We start from the raw sequence: 21,324 nt of genomic DNA on the forward strand, positions 1-21,324 counted from the left end.
AGCTAAGGAGACCAAAACTACACACAATACTCCAGATGTGGTCTCACCAAGGCCCTGTATAACTGCAGTAAGATATCCTTGCTCCTGTACTCGCCTTCCTAATTGCTTGCTGCACCTGAATGCTTACTTTCAGCGACTGGTGTACAAGGATACCCAGGTCTTGTTGCACCTCCACCTTTCCCAATCTATCACCATTCAGATAATAATCTACCTTTCTGTTTTTACAACCAAGGTGGATAACCTCACATTTATCCACGTTATACTGCAACTGCCATGCATTTGCCCACTCACCCAACTTGTCCAAATCACATTGGAGCCTCTTTGCATCCTCCTCACAGCTCACTTGCACCACCCCCACCCACCCGCAGCTTTTTTGTCATCTGCAAACCTGGAAATGTTACATTTAGTTTCCTCACCCAAGTCATTAATATATATTGTGAATAGCTGGGGCCCAAGCACTGATCAATGCAGTACCCCACTAGTCACTACCTGCCACCCGGAAAATGAGCCGTTTATTCCTACTCTCTGTTTCCTGTCTGTCAACGAATTCTCAATCCGTGCCAGTATATTACCCCCAATCCCATGTGCTTTAATTTTGCACACTAACCTCTGATGTGGGACCTTATCTAAAGCTTTCTGAAAATCCAAATACACCGCATCCACTGGTCATTCCTTATCTATTCTACTAGTTACATCCTCAAATAACTCCAGTAGATTTTTTAAGCATGATTTCCCTTTCATAAACCCATGCTGATTTTGCCCAATCCCGTTTATGCTTTCCTGGTGTTCTGCTATCACATCTTTTATAATAGACTCTAGCATTTTCCCCACTACTGATGTAAGGCTCTCCCTCCTTTTTTTAAATAATGTGGTTACATTTACCACCCTCCAATCTGTAGGAACTGCTCCAGAGTCGATAGAATTTTGGAAGATGACCACCAATGCATCCACTATTTCCAGGGCCACTTCCTTTAGTACTCTGGGATGTAGATTATCAGGCCCTGGGGATTTGTCCGCCTTTAACTCCATTAATTTTCCGAGCACTATTTTTTTTACTAATACTGATTTCCTTCAGTTCCTCCCTCTCATTAGACCCTTGGTTCCCTAACATTTCTGGGAGGTTATTTGATTCCTCCTTTGTGAAGACAAATCCAAAGTATGTGTTTAATTGTACCGCCATTGCTTTGTTCCCCATTATAATTTCCCCCATTTCTGACTGTAAGGGACCTACATATGTCTTCTCTAATCCTTTTCTCTTTATATATTTATAGAAGCTTTTACAGTCAGTTTTTATGTTCCCCGCAAGTTTACTCTCATACTCTATTTCCCCCCGCTTATTCAACCAGTTTGTACTCCTTTGCTGAATTCTAAACTTCTGCCAATCCTCAGACTTGCTGCTTTTTCTGGCAATTTTATATGCCTCCTCTTTGGATCTAATACTATCCCTAATTTCTTTTGTAAGCCACTGTTGAGCCACCTTTCCAGTTTTATTTTTGCACCAGACAGGACTGAATAATTGTTGTAATTCATGCTCTCGGGGGAGGGGGGTGGTGAGGGGGGGTGGAATGCTGGCTGTTACACATTTAATGACTCTCAGTGTCTTTTGATCATTACTATTGACAAAACATCTGGCTCATTGGAGCAGGGAGTACTCCCATTGTCTCTCCATGCAACTGTCTTTCAGAATGCAAATGTACAGCCATGTTTTCAGCCACTGTTCTGTGGTCTTTTAAAACAAGTTATTTGAATGCTTACAGGACACTGAACATAATGTTCTGTATGACAACATTAATATTTTCCGTTTGGCAGATGTGGTTTCTCTCACACTATAAAAAAGAATATAGCAGCACTGGAGAAGGTGCAAAAAAGATTGACAAATATAACCTCATAGTTCTATCAGGAAAGGATGAGCGGGCTTGGGTCTCTTCTCTTGGAAAGAGAAAGCTGAGTAATCACCTAATAAGGGTGTTTAAAATTATGAAAAGTTTTGATAGGGTTGTCAGTTTTTTTCCACTTGTGGGGAAGAGAAAAACAAGGGCCCGTCAATATAAGCTGGTCACCAAGAAATCAAATAGGGAATTCAGGCGAAACTTGTTTACCCAAAGGGTGATGAGAATATAGAACTTGCTACCACTGGAGGTAGTTGAGGCAAATACTATAGATACATTTAATATGATGTAGGAGAAGCATAGGAGGGAGAAGGGTTAGATGAAGAAGAATGGGAGGAGGCTCAAGTGGAGCATAAATGCTGACATGGACTGTTGAGCTGAATCACTTTTTACTCTGCTGCATGTTCTGTGTAATTCACCTATGGGGTTTGGATATGGCCTTTTAACTTGACTGTTTGTCCTGAAATTATCAACTGATTTTGATTGGAAATATTTATTTTTCAGCAACTCCTGTTTCTAGTATGAAAGTGTAGGCTACTCTAGTGGTATTAAAAGTGCATGACAAATAATCTAACTGCTTCATCTTGATTACAAAATGACAATGTTCCAGAGGATTACATCAAAATTATGACATGAAAACACACATTCAGCCCAACCAATCTATGTTCTATCCTCTTTGTGAGCATGAGTTCCAATTCCATGTGCCCACTCAGATTCATATCCCTTTCTGTTAACAATCTATATAAGCTACTCCTTAAATGTTTATACTGTCTCTGCTTCAATCATTAACTGAAGTAGTGTATTACACTATCCGCACAGGCTTGTGTTTAAAAAATGTTTTTCTTCTGCTCTCTGTCCTAAATCTCTTACATTTAATCTTATATTTACATCACGTGTTCTAGCTACCACAGTAAATAGTCACTTTATACTTTGTTACATCCCTTCATAATTTTAATTGCTGCTTGGTCTCCAAAAATAACCTCAATGTTTGGGAGACAAAATACATTTTTAATGAACTAGTCTAAACATAAGAAGAAAAACAATGTATGGTTACTTCAGACATCAAATCATTAAAGATTTTAGTGATCTTAATGGCTGCTGCATGCAGCTTGTTTGACAAAATGATTAAGATTCTTGTGGACATTCATTCATATGTTCATTATGTCCTTGCCTTGGTAAGCTAGATGGTTGAACTGTTGATTGTGCACTCCAAGGTGCGTAGTACTGCAGTAGCAGGAAGCTTTCACTCTGAACACCATGACTGTGAGGCTGCTTCTTGAATCACCATTTGGTGCTCATCAGTCACATTAATGACTAGAAAAGAAGATTCTTCTGAAAGAAAATGTCATGAACTCTCCATTTTATTTATGACTAACAAGGAATGGGGCAGGGATAAGGATGGTGGGAGATGGAGTAGTCTTGGGCTTGCCAAAAGTAAAACGATGTAGTAAAACAAGGTAGTACAATTTTGGATTTTTATATGGAGATATATCAGTAATGTCAAGAATGTCAAACTTTGACGAAGGTATCGTTCTGTATATTGAAAGAACGCATTTTTGTTTGAATACTAAGTCATTCAGTGTTGTGCTAGAGTTTCTGGAAACCTTCAAACCGAGGTAATTTTGCTGGCTTGCTCAGCAAATTAGAACTTTTTTCCATAAATAAATAAAATGCACAAATATAACAGTCAGATAGTGTTCATAGACATATGACTCTTTTTAATTTAGCACCAAATATGAGTATTTGCACAATCTTCTATTGTAACTGAACTAATATTCAGATATGGATGGTAAATTTGAGGTATTTTCATTCAGAATTTTACCTCAGTTTGCCCTAATGAACTGCTGTCTCTGACATTGTAACACATTGATTAATGACTGTGTTTACTGTACTTAACTTATTCACCACACTGTGCCTTAGCATGCTGCAGCCCTTATCTACTCTGCACAGCTGCACTTTAAGTCAACATCTGCTTAGATTAATTTTGTGGAGAATTATATTTTGAATAGTTTCCATCATGCTCTTATCCACATCCTAAGAGGATTAATCATGTTTTCTTTCTGTGAATACACAGATATTTCTAAGATTAAGTTGCTCTCTCCAGATGTCCTGTAGGTGAAACAAAATTAATTCACAACATAGGGTATCTGGGAACCACTCCAGAAATATTTAAATAGAAAGGAGCGGGAAAAGGATTAAGGGACATTAAATGGGGAGCTCCTCTTCCATGCTGTTGCTCCCAGCTTATCTCACGTAGTCCTGTTATCCATGAATAGCTTTTCTGCACAGGGATGTGCGATAGGAATACAGTTACAGGCCACCATCAAGGACAAATTAGCTAAGGGTTTTGTAATTGTAATCAATCTCCTTGAGTTATATTGCATTAAGAAGACATCAAAATGGTATGTAAATTCAAATGAATCTCAGTTTTCAGTATATGAACTTGGCTCAGTTATAACACTTTCTTTTGAGTTGAAAGATCAATGGTTCAAACCACACTCTGGACTTTAGCACATAATGTAGTCTGCCACTTCAGCGCTAAGGGTGTGCTGCATTAACAGCGATACAGTCTAAAGAATGAGATGTTGAACCTAGGCCATATCTGCCTGCTCAAATGGATGTTAAAGAACCCCTGGCACTATTTAAAGAAGAGTAGCAAGTTTGCCAAGTGACTTTGCCAACTTTCTTCCAGCATCGAACACCACCTAAAATAATTTTATTTATTTTATTTAGAGATACAGCACTGAAACAGGCCCTTCGGCCCACCGAGTCTGTGCCGACCAGCAACCACCCATTTTATACGAATCCTACATTAACCCCAAATTCCCTACCACATCCCCACCATTCTCCTACCTACACTAGGGGCAATTTACAATGGCCAATTTACCTATCAACCTGCAAGTCTTTGGCTGTGGGAGGAAACCGGAGCATCCGGCAGAAACCCACGCGGTCACAGGGAGAACTTGCAAGCTCCGCACAGGCAGTACCCAGAACTGAACCCTGGTTGCTGGAGCTGTGAGGCTGCGGTGCTAACCACTGCGCCACTGTGCCGCCCCGTCATTTCTAGTCATTGATTTGCTGCTTGTGGGAATATGCTGCCACTTTTACATACATAAATAAAGTGACAGAACTTCAGAAATTTGTTTAAACTTGTGGTGATTTGGCTATTTCTGAGTAATTCATTATATTACTGCGATTTTGTTCATTTGTCCATTTCTAAATTCTGAAATTGGCTAAACCCAGTCTTGCCTCTTTGTCTAAGTCTTTGGGCAGTTTGTTTAGAATAAGCCAGGGGTAGGGGCTTGGACTCCACAAAGTGATACTGTTTGCTCAAAAAAATGACTTCCTCAACTGCCCTCATCTTGCCATTAGCTTGCTTTGCCATATACCAGCTTTCTGCCTGCATTTTGTGTCTTGTGCCATCGGTGAGGTTGAAGTAAAAATAAAGTGGTCGGATTCTTAAAGCAGTTTTGCAGGTGCAAGATATAATTTGTGTTCAACAACATGCATTTATATAGTGTCTTTAACACAGTAAAATATCTTCAAGAGCATTATCAAACAAAATTTGACGACGAGCCATATAGGGCAGATGACCAAATGCTGTGAGGAGGATGTAAAGAAGCTGCAAAGGGATATAGACAGGTTAAGTGAGTGGATAAGAATATAGAAAGTTTAAGGCAAAGAAAGAGGTCACTTGGCCCATTGTGTCTGTGCTGGCCAAAAAACGATCCACCCATTCTGATCCCACCTTCCAGCATTTGGTCCGTAGCCCTGCAGGTTATGGCACTTGAGATGCATATCCAAACTCTATTTGAATGAGTTGAGGGTTTCTGCCTCAACTACCCTTTCAGGCAGTGAGTTCCAGACCATCATCACCCTCTGGGTGAAAAAGTTTTTCCTCATCTCCCCTCTAATGTTTCTACCAATCATTTTAAATCTATGCTCCCTAGTCACTGATCTCTCTGCGATGGTGAATAGGCCCTTCACCTCCACCCTATCCCGGTCCCTCAACATTTTGTACATTTCAATCAGATCACCCCTCAGCCTTCTCTCTTCCAAGGAGAACAACCCCAGCCTGTCCAATCTTTCCTCATAGCTGCATTTTTCCAGTCCTGGTAACGTCCTCTTAAATCTCCTCTGTACCCTCTCTAGTGCAATTGCATCCTTTCTGTAATGAGGTGATCAGAACTGCACACAGTACTCAAGTTGTGGCCTAACCAATGAGTTATACAGTTCCAGCATAACCACCCTGCTATTATATTCTATACCTCGGATAATAAAGGAAAGGATTCCATATACCTTCTTAACCAACTTATCGACCTTTCCTGCTACCTTCAGGGATCTGTGGACTTTCATTCCAAGGTCCTTCACTTACTCCACACTTCTCAGTATTTTCCCATTAATTATTCCTTTGCCTTGTTTGATCTTTCCAAATGCATCACCTCACGCTTCTCCAAGTTGAATTCCATTTGCCACTTTTCTACCCATCTGATCAAACCATCAATATCTTCTTGCAGCCTACAGCTATCCTGCTCACTATCTACCACATGGCCAATCTTTGTGTCGTCTGCAAACTTCTTGATCGTGCCCCTTATATTTATGTTCAAATCGTTAATATATACCACAAAAAGCAGGGGACCCAGTACGGAGCCCTGCGGAATGCCAGTGAAAACAGCCCTCCAGTCGCAAAAACACCCGTCAACACCCTTTGTTTCCTGCCACTGAGCCAATTTTGAATCCACCTTCCTGCATTTCCCTGGATCCCATGGGATTTTCTTTTTTTAACCAGTCTGCCATGTGGGACCTTGTCAAAAGCCTTGCTAAATTCCATGTAGACCACTTCAACTACATTACCCTCATCCATCTTCCTTGTTACTACTTCAAAAAATTCGATCAAGTTGGTCCAACAAGATCTTCCCTTAACAAATCCATGCTGACTATCCTTGATTAACCTGTGCCTTTCTAAGTGACAGTTTATTCTGTCTCTCAGAATAGATTCCAATAATTTGCCCACCACTGAAGTTAGACTGACTGGCCTGTTATTATTCGGTCTATCCTTCAATCCCTTTTTAAACAGAGGTACAACGTTAGCAGTTCTCCAATCCTCCGGAACCATACCTGTATCCAGTGAGGACTGGAAAATGATGGTCAGACCTTCTGCTACTTCCTCTCTTGCTTCTTTTAACAGCCTCGGGTACATTTCATCTGGCCCTGGTGATTTATCAACTTACAATTAATACTTTCTCTCTCCCTATGTTTATCACATCTAATACTTCACACTCCTCCTCCTTACCTACAATATCTGCATCGTCCTCCTCTTTGTGAAGACTGACGCAAAGTATTCATTAAGAACCATACCAACATCTTCCACCCCTACACATAGGTTACCTTTTTGGTCTTTTATGGGCCCTACTCTCTTCTTGGGTATCCTCTTACTCTTAATGCATTGATAAAACATCTTTGGGTTCACCTTGATTTTGCTTGCCAATATTTGTTCATGCCCTCTCTGCTTTCCTGATTTCCTTTTTGATTGCACCCCTCCACTTTCTACACTTCTTGAGACTTTCTGTAGTATTGAGTTCTCATTGTCGGACATAAGATTTCCTTTTCTGCCTTATCTTACCCTGTAAGCTCCTTGACATCCATGGGGCTCTAGATTTGACCATCTCACCATTTTTATTTGTGCGAACATGTTTACTCTGAACCCCTTGAATCTCCCCTTTGAATGTCTTCCACTGCTCTGACACTGATTTACCTTCAAGTTTCCAGTCCACTTTCGCTAAATCACTCCTCAGTTTCGTAAAATGGCCTTTCCCCAACTCCTATTCTGTCTCTGTCCTTTTCCATAATTATGTTAAAACTGACTGAGTTATGATCACTACCACCAAAATGCTCTCCCAAAGCCACTCCTTCCACCTGCCCAGCTTCATTTCCTACAGCTAAGTCTAAAACTGCATCCTCTCCTGAATGCATCTCAAGAATTCTGCTCCCTCAATTCCTTTCACACTAAAACTATCCCAGTTAATATTGAGGTAGTTCAAATCCCCTACTGTTACTGCCCTATTGTTTTTGCACTTCTCAGAGATTTGCCTACATATCTGCTCTTCTATCTCCCTCTGACTGTTCAGGGGTCTATAGTACAACCCCAGCAGTGTGATTGCCCCTTTTTTGTTCCTTAGCTCAATCCATATGGCCTCATTTGATGAACCTTCCAACATATCATCCCTTCTCACACCTGTAATCGTTTCCTTGACCAAAATTGTCACTCCCCCTCTTTTCTTATCCCCCTCCCTATCGCGTCTGAAAACCCTGTAACCAGGAATGTTGAGTGCCATTCCTGTCCCTCCTTAAGCCATGTTTCTGTAATAGCCATGATATCACACTGCCATGTGTCTATCTGTGCCCTCAACTCATCTGCTTTATTTGCTATACTCCTTGCATTGAAACAGATACCCTTGAGCACTGCCAAACTCTTTATTTTCTAACCTTTGTTTCCTCTATCTTCCAGACTCATCCATTAATTTTCTGCCTTCCATTTTCCTTTCTGATTTTGTATCAACTGAGTCTACATCCCCCTGCCAAACGAGTTTAAACCCGCCCCCAACAGCACTAGCAAAATGTCCCTCAAGGAACTCAGTCCCAGCTCTGTTCAGGTTCAACCCGTCCAGTCTGTACAGGTCCCATCTTCCCCCAGAGCCGGTCCCAATGTCCCAGGAATCTAAAGCCCTCCCTCCTGCGCCATCTTTCCAGCCACGCATTCATCTGTCTTATCCTTCTATTTCAATACTCACTTGCGTGTGGCACTGGGAGTAATCCGGAGATGACTACCTTTGAGGTCCTGCTTGCTAATTTCTTACCTAGCTCCCTAAATTCTGACTGCAGGACCACATCCCTCTTTCTGCCTATGTTGTTGGTTTTTATATGGACTACGACAGCTGGCTGTTCCCCCTCTCCCTTCAGGATGTTTGCAGCCGCTCAGTGACATCCTTGACCCTGGCACCAGGAAGGCAACAAACCGTCCTGGATCCATGTCTGCGGCCACAGAAACACCTGTCTGTTCCTCTGACTATTGAATCTCCTATCACTATGTCTCTTCCAGTCTTCCCTGTACCCCCCTGTGCCGCTGAGCCACCTGTAGTGCCATGGACTTGGCTCTGGCTGCTCTCCCCAGGTGAAGCAACACTTCCTTCAGTATTCAGAACTGAATACCTGTTGGAGAGTGAGATGCACTCAGGGGTCTCCTGCACTATCTGCCTGATTCTTTTTGACAGCCTGGTGATCACCCATTCCCTCTCTCCCTTCATACTTTTAAACTGTGGGGTGACCACATCTATAAACGTGCTACCCACATAGCTCTCATCCTCATGAATGCACCGCAGTGTCGGCAGCTGCTGCTCAAGTTCCACAGCCCGGAGCTCAAGCTGCTGCAGTTGACAACATGTCCTGCACAAATGGTTCTCCAGGATATGGGAAGCATCCTGGAGCTCCCACATAGCACAGGAGGTGCACTTTCGAGGTTGAAGCACCCCTGTCATTCCTTTATTTATTAGTTGACCCTTTGCTACTGCTAAAAAAAACCTTACCAATACAACAACACCTTAGAATTATTAATAAAACCTTACTAGTACTGATAAATCCTACTAATAATCAATACAGTTCACTAGTTAAAATAAACCTTACTCAAAAAAAAACGCACCAGCTACTCACTTATTCCTTATTACTAATACTTTTTACTCTTTTTTTTTTAGTCTGCCAGTTGTTGAGACACTATAACCCAGCTATTAACACACACACACCCTAACAGTAATGTACTAACCCAGCTATTTACTGATACTGCCTAACAGCAGATACTCACCAACCAATCACCTTGCAGCTTTCCTGTGATGTCAGTGTTAACGTTGTTTTTAAACTCTGGCACGCCTGGACTCCTCTCCGCTGCTCTTCCAGAAGGTAAGTGGCAAATGGAATATAATATGTGGAAATGTATTATATTCTTTAGAAAGAAAAATAGTAAAGCAGAATATTTTTTAAATGGTGAGAAACTGGGATGTGTTGAGACTTTGCCCCTAATTCTAGACTCCCCAGCCAGGGGAAACATCTTCCTAGAATCTACCTTATCAAGGCCCTTAAGAATTTCACACATTTCCAGGAAATCACCTCTCATTCTTTTAAACTTTCAGAAATAAAGGTCTAGTCTACCCAATCTCTCTTCATAGGACAATCCCCTTATCCCAGGAATCAGTCCAGTGAATCTTTGTTACATACCCTCCAAGGCAAGAATATCCTTAGGTAAGTACACAGTATTCTGGGTGTGGTCTTACCAAGACCCTATATAATTGCAGCAAGACTTCTTCACTCTTCCACTTCAATCCTTTTGTCATACAGGCTAACATTCCATTTGCTTTCCTAATTGCTTGCCATACCTGCATGTTAATTTTGTGATTAGTGTACAGTGACATCCAGGTCCCTCTGAATATCAACATCCAGCAACAGCTCTGTTGAAGCTTCCCAAACTAAATTTATATTAGATCCAGAAGAAAGAAACTGTCATCTCAAACATGAGTTAGATTTGGAACCCAGTTCTGAAGTCAAGGGACATTATGCTCGGTCATGTTGTGGCTCAACATGGACTTTTAAAATGTAGTGGTGAGAGAAAATGTTCATTTGAACAGGAACGTGTATCATTGATCTTTCAAGTTTATCCTAGTTGGCAAGAGTTGGAGCTAGGATTAGGATCCTGAGGTGATCCCCACAAACGGCAGCAAGGCCACTCGAGCTGAGAAACAAATTGAGAATGAAAGTTTTTAAAGGGTTCGGGGTTATGGTCAGGAGGACATGGGTGGGGATTAGTGCTGAGCAGCAGCGTAGAGAAGGAGCTGGCCTTATTGGGGCTGTCTGATAATTAATGATCCATAGACAGGTTTCCTTGAAGTGAAACAAGGGTAGAATGTTTCGACCCATTTCAAGGGGTTTTCAATTGAATAGCAGGAAAGATAATGTTTTACAGGTAATACTCCTACCTCTGTTTTATTTCATAGATGGTACATCTCATTACGATTTTTGTTCGTGTTGTCTGTGTTGACCTAAGGATTGTAATTTATATGTTTCAATTTTCACGCTACAAGCTACTTTATTTCACGTCTCCTCAATTTACTGTGTTTGAGGATTTGGGAAAGGGAAATATATAAAGATTCAATAGGATGGATGCCAGGAAATGTCAGGAATAGGAATCAATACAAAATGGATTTCAGGTGAGTATTGGAGGCTGAAACCCTGAAATATTTTAAGTAATGGACTGTAGAACCTTTCTTCAGTAATGAGCCAGATGGATTGAAGAGCTTCCATTCTCTGTATATGCAACTATGTGGGCATGAAAGCTGAGCTAGCTGAAGTGAACTGGGTTGCTAGGCTTGGAGATAGATCAAATAGAGAAGCACTAGCAGACATTTAAGGGGATATTTCAGAATACTCAGTGTCACAGACCTGTAATTATTTTTCTCCTCGGATTAAAAACAGTGTGTTTGCCTTTAAGACTTTATTAAAAACAGTGCACTTTTAAGGGAGAGAAAATTCTGGAATTTCTGAGACACAGTGTGCGCCACAGCTGTATTTTTTGTTACCCTGGGCAACAGCAGGAAAGAGAGGTCACATGGTGCAGTGTGTCCACTTGGCTGTGTGTGCAACTGGCAGAAACCAGTTAGTTCTGAGAGATTTTCCAGCGAGGCAAACTGAAGAGAAATGTATTGGTTTATCTTAATAGTTTTTAAGATTTTTTAAAAATAAATTGGTAATTTGTTGTTGTCCAAAGATACCTGGTTTGGTCTGTTTCATTATGGGGTTACTAGAGTGTTTAATTTGGCTGTTTTCCGATTGGGTGTGAAAGCTTAATAATATGCTGCGACCTGTGGAGTGACGGGACTGAATTGACAGTGCGTTGCTCCTGCCACGGTCGTAACATCAGAATAAGTATATTCCTACTATAAAGCAAAATTCTAAGGGGAGAACTCACCATCCATGGTAAACTAAAGAAGTTAAGGAAAGCATCAAACTTAAGGAAAACGCATATAATTGCACAAAGATGAGTGGCAGGTCAGATGATTGGTCAGAATATAAAGAATGGCAAAGAATAACTAAACGGTTAATCAGGAGAAAGGAATTAGAGGATGAGAGGAAGCTAGCTAGAAATGTAAAAATGGAAAGCAAGAGTTTCTAAAGGTATTTATAAAGGAAAAGAGTAAGTAAAGTGAGTGTTGTTCCTCTCGAGAGTGAGAATGGGGAGCTAATAGTAGATAATAAGGAAATGGCGGATGAAATGAACAAATATTTTGCTTCTGTCTTCACGATAGAGGATACAAAAAACATTCCAGCAATAGCTGTAAATCAGGAGGTGGAAGGAAGGGAAGAACTTGGTGAAATTACAATCACCAGGGAAGCGGTACAGACCAAACTGATGGAGCTGCGGGCTGACAAGTCCCCAGGTCCTGATGGACTTCATCCTCTGGTCTTAAAAGAGGTAGCTAATGAGGTAGTAGATGCTTTGGTGTTCATTTTTCAAAAAATTGCTAGATTCTGGAAAGGTTCCATCAGACTGGAAAGTAGCAAATGTAACCCCGCTATTCAAGAAGGCAGGGAGACAGAAAACAGGTAACTATCGGCCAGTTAGCTTGACGTCTGTCGTGGGGAAGGTGTTAGAATCGATCATTAAGGAGGTTATAGCTGGGGCACTTAGAAAAACCCAAGGTAATCGGGAATAGTCAGCATGGTTTGGTGAAAGGGAAATAATGTTTAACCAATTTATTGGAGTTCTTTGAACGAGTGACATGTGCTGTGGATAAAGGGGAGCCCATTGACCAACTGTCCTCGGATTTCCAGAAGGCATTTGACAAGGTGCCACATAAAAGGTTATTGCGCAAAATAGGAACTCATGGTGTAGGGGCTAACGTATTAGTATGGATAGAAGATTGGTTGGCTGGCAGAAAACAGAGAGTATGCATAAATGGATCCTTTTCTGATTGGCAGGATATGATGAGTGAGTCCCGCAGGGGTCTGTGCTGGGGCCTCAATTTTTTACAATTTATATTAATGACTTAGATGAGGGGAGCGAAGGCATGGTAGCTAAATTTGCAGATGACACAAAGATAGATAAGGAAGTATGTTGTGAAGAGGACATAAGAAGCTTGCAGACTGATATAGATAGGTTGAGTGAGTGGGCAAGAATCTGGCAGATTGAGTATAATGTGGGAAAATGTGAAATTGTTCACTTTGGCAGGAAGAATAAAAAAGCAGAATATTACTTAAATGGAGAACAACCGCAGAATTCCAAAGTGTTGAGGGATCTCGGTGCTCTAGTGCAAGAGTCACAAAAAGTTAGTGTGCAGGTACAGCAGGTAATAAAGAAGACTAATGGAATGCTATCCTTTATTATGAGAGGAACTGAAAATAAAAGTAAGGATGTTATGCTTCCATTATCCAGGGCATTGGTGAGACCACATCTCGAATACTGTGTGCAGTTTTGGCCTCCTTATTTGAGGAAGGATGTAAATACGTTGGAGGCAGTTCAGAGGAGGTTTACTAGATTCATACCTGGAATGAGTGGGTTGTCTTATGAGGAAAGGTTAGGCAGACTGTGCTTATTTACACTGGAGTATAAAACAATGAGGGGAGACTTGATTGAAGTTTATAAAATCCGAACTGTCTTGACAAATTGGATCTGGAGAGGATGTTTCCTATTGAATATTTATTTATTTTTATTTTATTTAGAGATACAGCACTGAAACAGGCCCTTCGGCCCACCGAGTCTGTGCCGACCAACAACCACCCATTTATACTAATCCTACATTAATCTCATGTTCCGTACCACATCCCCACCATTCTCCTACCTACACTAGGGGCAATTTACAATGGCCAATTTATCTATCAACCTGCCAGTCATTGGCTGTGGGAGGAAACTGGAGCACTCAGCGGAAACCCACACGGTCACAGGGAGAACTTGCAAACTCGGCACAGGCAGTACCCAGAACTGAACCCGGGTCTCTGGAGCTGTGAGGCTGCGGTGCTAACCACTGCGCCACTGTGGGTGAGTCCAGAACAAGAGGCACTGTTTTAAAATTAGGGGTCGCCCTTTTAGGACAGCGATGAGGAGAAATTTTTTCTCTGAGGGTTGTGCGACTTTGGAACACTCTTCCTCAGAAGGTTGTGGAGGCAGGGTCATTGAATATGATGGAGGTAGATAGATTCTTGTTAGGCAAGGGAATTAAGGGTTATCGGGGGTAGATGGGAGCGTGGAATTCGAGACACAAACAGATCAGCCATGATTTTATTGAATGGCGGAGCAGGCTCGAGGGGCCGAATGGCTGCCTTCTGCTCCTAATTTGTATGTTTGTGTATGTCTTATGACATTCCTGAGCTCAGCGCGATAGTTACAGGCTAAAATGACATGGTGAGTTGGATTGGAGTGTTTTTACAGGTAGCAGTGTGAACTTATTCATATTTCCTTTGTCACGGAGCTGCTGCCTCAACTAAATAAGTACATTTTTTAGAAGAAATATCCTATCAAGTACAAAATGTAAAAATTTGAATGAACTAGAATGTGCTATTTTTAGCCTAACAGGGAAGAAAATAAAAGTCTCAATTCATTCGCAGTCATTTCTTCGCTACAATGTAAAGGGAGTATGAAGATGGGAATGTAGTTTATGTCCTGTGTCAATAGGAAGGAAAAGCAGGAACTTGCATTTATATAGTGCCTTTCACATCCTCAGGATATCCCAAGGCACTTTGCAGCCAATTAGTTACTTTTGAAGTGCAGTTACTGCTAATCTGTAGGCAGCTGATTTGTACACAGCAAAGTCCCACAACATAGAGTTGTGCAGCACAGAAACAGGCCCTTTGGCCCATCGTGTCCATGCCAGCCATCAAGCACCTATTTATTCGAATCCCATTTTCCAGCACTTTGCCCTTAGCTTTGTATGCCATGGCATTTCAAGTGCTCATCTAAATATTTCTTAAATGTTGTGAGGGTTCCTGCCTCTGCCACCCCTTCAGGCAGTGTGTTCCAGATTCCAACCACCCTCTGGGTGAAAATTTTTTTTCCTCAAATTCCCTCTAAACCTCCTGCCCCTTACCTTAAATCTATGCCCCCTGGTTATTGATACCTCCGCTAAGGGAGGAAGTTTCTTCCTATTTATGCCCCTCATAATTTTGTATACTAACATCCACTGACTCCCTTTTATCAATGCTGTTAGTAACATCCTCAAAAATCTCCAACAGGTTCATCAAACATGATTTCCCATTCATAAATCCATGTTGACTATGCCCAATCTGATCATTATTATCCAAGTGTCCATTTATCACATCCTTTAGAATAGATTCTAACATTTTCCCTACTACTGATGTAAGGCTAACAGGTCTGTAGTTCCCTGCTTTCTCTCTCCCTACCTTCTTAAATAGTGGGGTGACATTTACTACCTTCCAATCTGCTGGTACTGTTCCAGAATCTACAGAATTTTGGAAGATGATCACCAATGCATCCACTATCTCCATAGCTACCTCTTTGAACACTTTTGGATGTAGAATATCAGGTCCCGGGGACGTAGAATATGTGCCTACCTATTTGCTCTTCTATCTCCCTCTGACTGTTTAGGGGTCTATGGTACACTCCCAGTAGTATGACTGTCCCTTTTTTGTTCCTTAGCTCAATCCATATGGACTCATTTGATGATCCTTCTAACATATCATCGCTCCTCACAGCTGTAATTATTTCTTCAACCAAAATTGCCACCCTCTCTTTTTTTTATACCCCGCTCTACCTCGTTTGAAAACCCTGTAACCAGGAATGTTGAGCTGCCATTCCTGTCCCTCTTTAACCCATGTTTCTGTAACAGCTATGATATCATACTGCCATGTTTCTATCTATGCCCTCAGATCATCTGCTTTATTTGCGATACTCCTTGCATTGAAGTAAATATCCTTGAGCACTACCAAACTCTATTATTTCTAAACTTTGTTTCCTCTGCCTTCCAGACCCACTCACTAATCTTCTGCCTTCTATTTTTGATTTTGCCCCATCTGACTTCACCCTCAGGTTGCCATTCCCCCTGCCAAACTAGTTCAAACACTGCCCAGCATTGCTAGCAAACCTCCCTATTAAAAAATTGGGCCCAACCCTATTGAGGTGCAAACTGTCCAGCTTGTACCGGTCCCACCACCCCCAGATCTGCTCCCAATGCCCCAGGAATCTAAAGCACTTCCTCCTGTACCATCTTTCCAGCCACGCATTCATCTGCTCACTGATGCGTGCACTGGGAGTAATCCGACTAATATCTTTAAACTCCTGCTTTTTAAATGTCTTTCCTAACTCTTTAAACGCTGCCCGTAGGGTCTCATCCCTTAACAGCATGAGTTAATGACTTCGGCTTGTAAACTTTTCTTCTGCCTCAATTAGGTTTATATATTGGGATTATGTTAATGGTATCTCCTCTTGAGAAAGCCGTGTGTAGATTTGTTGTCCTGTGGACGACACCGAGTCACTCTCGTTGGTCAACTAAAATAGGCACCCTAAGCGGAACCCGCGCCTTCAGTAACCGAGCCCCCGACATTACCTGGGGATAGCCGGCCGCCTGCTCCATTTATGGTACTGCCACAAACACCTCCTAAGCTCCTTAGATGAATGTCCAGCAAATCTGTGTTGTTGATGCTAGTTGGTCATTACACTGGGGGAAAACTGTCTTGGGTTTCTTCGAATAGTGCCATGGGATCTTTTACAAACACTGAACCGAAGGGAATATTTGCTTTTTTAATGTAACTTTAAGATGGCTAAAGTAGTGTGATTGAATACATTGCTTGGGTTATCTGTATTTTTAATAGTTTCTTGTAAAAACTTATCTATAAAGTTATTTTTTTTTAAGTGCAGCTAATACATGAAGCTCTTCTGGTTCAACTGTATTTCAGTTTTGTGTTCTAGATATTTTTTCCTTGATTATGTTGTATGTTTGAATAATTAAATAATAAATTACTTGCTGTGTGGGTCAGTCCGTTTCAAGATGTTATTGTATCTGAGTTTGCAAACTGGTGGAAGCAATTAAATTATTTATTATTTATATTCAGACCCATTGGGTTCATCTTGCAAGTTCAAATTGCATAAAGGTATCTCATTATTAATCTTCACTTAAGTGTTCATGTGCAACTTTCAATTGTCTTTCGGTAATTGACACAGTAATTCTGTGGACAGGAATATTGCCTCCATATACCTCATTATCTTCTGTTTTATTGCTTGTGAACAATTATTTTACAAATAAATCATTTAGTTTTAGTATAAATAAAACTGTCTGACAACATGGTATTTTACTGGGTTTTGAAATGGACAAGAGAACTTGTTGGGCAACCTATGTTCTGTATGTATATTCTACTGTAAGAGTAATTGTTAGTCCTATGGCATGGTATCCCATTCATGGCATGCATTAGGATACAACGCACCACGGCTCCTTAGATAGCACCTTCCAAAACCGCAACCTCTACCACCTAGAAGAACAAGGGCAGCAGATGCATGGGAACCCCACCACCTGCAAGTTCCCCTCCAAGCCAAACACCATCCTGACTTGGAACTATATTGCCTTTCCTTCACTGTCGCTGGGTCAAAATCCTGGAACTCCCGTCCTAACAGCACTGTGGGTGTATCTACCCCACATGGACTGTAGGGGTTCAAGAAGGCGGCTCACCACCACCTTCTCCTGGGCAATTAGGGATGGGCAATAAATGTTGGCCTAGCTAGCGACGCCCACATCCCATGAACGAATAAAAAAAAAGACCAGGTCTGCTTATTGAACTTTTTGTTTGTTGCTATGAAGACAAGCTAGAAGTGTTCAAAGAAAGTCCAGATCATAACAGGTGTAATGCAAAAAAAGGTGGACTGGTTACTGATTCAGCAATCAATGGAGGGATTTTACTTCTGCAGGAGAGAGAAAATAGTTTCCTCCAGCTGAGAATATGGACCTGTTCAATTCAAGCAAATTTGGATGCTATATTCTTGTTACTAATCATTGTGTCATTACCAAAAGTGTTCCAAAAACATCATAGGTCAAACAGTCAAACACTGCTTGTTCAGTCCCCCCATGCAAGTTCCACTTAGCTAGTTGCTTGTTGACCTATTGTGTGCATTGTCAGTTTATTCCTGTACTGTGACTACCAACAGTGCCCTTGAGGAGCATTGGTTGGAATACTTTGAAGAATAGCCCAGTTTGAGGAATGGCTGAGTTGGAGAGAATCATTCACTCTCTCAAAATGGAAGAACAGGAATTTCAGAACTCCCGGTACACTTCTATGAGAAACTGGTGGTGGCTTGAACAATTGGGTAGACAAAGTGATGTAGGAATTGTTCTTTTTAAATTTAAATTTGGATGGGGTGTGATCTCAACCTGTATATAATGGTGTGTAATGCCTCTTGTTATTGTTTGCTGCTTTGTTTGTAGCCTGTAATACCTATATGTGTACTGCTTGTAACTAAGTTTTTTTTTCTGATTTAGGGACCAGAACTAATGAATAAATACGTAGGAGAATCTGAGCGTGCTGTGAGAGAGGTAGGTTGGACTAGAATGCTTGTAATGGTTCTTCACATTTGTGTTACTTGTCACTTGGCTCTACCATGTAAAATGCTTTTCCTTTAAAAAAAAACTGCTTAAAAGCATTTGTTAGTAAAATGATTTGGAGTATTTCCGTTGGGCAATTCAAAAAAAGGTGTATAAAAATAATATTTTGTTTTCTGCATATGTCTTTAAATCTCACTAAATTACAAACAACAAACTTTTTTAAGTTTTCGAAATAAAATGGTTAAGCTCTTTTATCTACAACCCTGAGCATATTTATTTCCACTATGGGACACACATACTATTTCCCCATTCCTTATTTTCATCAATAGCAGGGTTTCATTTAAATAAAATGATGCAATCTCCTGCCCAACAGCTGCCCAGCTAACGAGATCACGGATAGGCATAGGACCATAGAACCATAGAAAAGTTATGGCGCAGAAAGAGGCCACTCAGCCCATCGAAAAAACTAGCCACCCAATCTGATCCCACCTTCCAGCACCTGATTCGTAGCCGAGCAGGTTGCAGCACTTCAGATGCATGTCCAGGTACCTTTAAATAAGTTGAGGGTTTCTGCCTCCACCACCGATCCAGGCATCTGGAGGCTGCAACCATGAGCCATGGGGACAGTGTCCAGCAGGTAGTGGGGCTCATGCCTATGATGGGGGGGGGGGGGGGTGGTGGTGGTGTGGTCTTGCTTTAATAGTGGGTTCAAGACAGGCCCAATGATTCCTTGTGAGGACTGAATGAGCACTCCTGGCCCAGAAGAAAACCTGAAATATCAATTTTAAACTACTTGCCGGGTCTGTTCTGGCCCAGGAGCCAGCTCTCAGCAGGTTTTGCCTGACTGGGAAACTGACACTGCACCCCTGCCCCGCCCCCCCCCCCCCCCACTCACTCCCACACCTCTCCCTCCAAACCCCTGCCAATGACTCCGGCTGATAAGGCAGACAGCATCGGTCCCAATTTGTATATTTAGAACAGGGCCCTACTTCCTTCTTGTGGGTGTCCTGCTCATCTGTTCAAAACAGCAGGTTAATATGGGCACATGCCAGGAAAGAAGTGGGATCATTTAAGGTATTTGACACCCATTATTTTAACTGCTCAACCTATCTGGTTTCCATGAGGTGCGTGCAGATAAAATTGAGGCCATCATCTCTTTTATTTTTTTCACCCTCTCACCTGTGAGGAAATGCCTGGCCTCCACTCCGTACTGCCTTCCTAATAGGGTTGGGGTAAGGAAGTCAACAGATTGAAGGTCTAGGCGGCTGAAGAAAGACGAAGCTTTGAAAGAATATCGGGATTGTAGGCACAATCTGAAACGAGGAATTAAGAGGGCTAAAAGGGGTCATGAAATATCTTTAGCAAACAGGGTTAAGGAAAATCCCAAAGCCTTTTATTCATATATAAGGAGCAAGAGGGTAACTAGAGAAAGGATTGGCCCACTCAAGGACAAAGGAGGAAAGTTATGCGTGGAGTCAGAGAAAATGGGTGAGATTCTAAACGAGTACTTTGCATCGGTATTCACTGAGGAGAGGGACATGACGGATGTTGAGGTTAGGGACAGATGTTTGATTACTCTAGGTCAAGTCGGCATAAGGAGGGAGGAAGTGTTGGGTATTCTAAAAGGCATTAAGGTGGACAAGTCCCCAGGTCCGGATGGAATCTATCCCAGGTTACTGTGGGAAGCGAGAGAGGAAATAGTTGGGGCCTTAACAGATATCTTTGCAACATCCTTAAACACGGGTGAGGTCCCGGAGGACTGGAGAATTGCTAATGTTGTCCCCTTGTTTAAGAAGGGTAGCAGGGATAATCCAGGTAATTATAGACCGGTGAGCCTGACGTCAGTGGTAGGGAAGCTGCTGGAGAAGATACTGAGGGATAGGATCTATTCCCATCTGGAAGAAAATGGGCTTATCAGTGATAGGCAACATTGTTTTGTGCAGGGAAGGTCATGTCTTACCAACTTAATAGAATTCTTTGAGGAAGTGACAAAGTTGATTGATGAGGGAAGGGCTGTAGATGTCATATACATGGACTTCAGTAAGGCGTTCGATAAGGTTCCCCATGGTAGGCTGATGGAGAAAGTGAAGGCGCATGGGGTCCAAGGTGGATGGATGGATAAAGCTAGATGGATAAAGAACTGGCTGGGCAACAGGAGACAGAGAGTAGCAGTGGAAGGGAGTTTCTCAAAATGGAGACGTGTGACCAGTGGTGTTCCACAGGGATCCGTGCTGGGACCACTGTTGTTTGTGATATGCATAAATGATTTGGAGGAAAGTATAGGTGGTCTGATTAGCAAGTTTGCAGACGACACTAAGATTGGTGGAGTAGCAGATAGTGAAGGGGACTGTCAGAGAATACAGCAGAATATAGATAGATTGGAGAGTTGGGCAGAGAAATGGCAGATGGAGTTCAATCAGGGCAAATGCGAGGTGATGCATTTTGGAAGATCCAATTCAAGAGTGAACTATACAGTAAATGGAAAAGTCCTGGGGAAAATTGATGTACAGAGAGATTTGGGTGTTCAGGTCCATTGTTCCCTGAAGGTGGCAACGCAGGTCAATAGAGTGGTCAAGAAGGCATATGGCATGCTTTCCTTCATCAGATTGGGTATTGAGTACAAGGGTTGGCAGGTCATGTTACAGTTGTATAGGACTTTGGTTCGGCCACATTTGGAATACTGCATGCAGTTCTGGTCGCCACATTACCAAAAGGATGTGGATGCTTTGGAGAGGGTGCAGAGGAGATTCACCAGGATGTTGCCTGGTATGGAGGGCGCTAGCTATGAAGAGAGGTTGAGTAAGTTAGGATTATTTTCATTAGAAAGACGGAGGTTGAGGGGGGACCTGATTGAG

The 21,324-nt window shown here is 41.8% G+C and overlaps 1 protein-coding gene across 5 annotated transcripts in view; it reads left to right on the forward strand.

Annotated features, from left to right (window-relative positions):
- The window catches only part of afg2a (AFG2 AAA ATPase homolog A), a 607,544-nt gene that overhangs the window by 148,487 nt on the left and 437,733 nt on the right, over nt 1-21,324 (forward strand). For all 5 annotated transcript variants that reach the window (XM_068042637.1, XM_068042646.1, XM_068042657.1 and 2 more), the window contains exon 12: nt 18,407-18,460. In XM_068042637.1, coding sequence (XP_067898738.1) covers nt 18,407-18,460 — 54 coding nt within the window. The remainder of the gene's footprint in view (nt 1-18,406; nt 18,461-21,324) is intronic.

This window comes from Heterodontus francisci, chromosome 1 (assembly GCF_036365525.1).
Source record: "Heterodontus francisci isolate sHetFra1 chromosome 1, sHetFra1.hap1, whole genome shotgun sequence".
NCBI classification, from domain to species: domain Eukaryota; kingdom Metazoa; phylum Chordata; class Chondrichthyes; order Heterodontiformes; family Heterodontidae; genus Heterodontus; species Heterodontus francisci.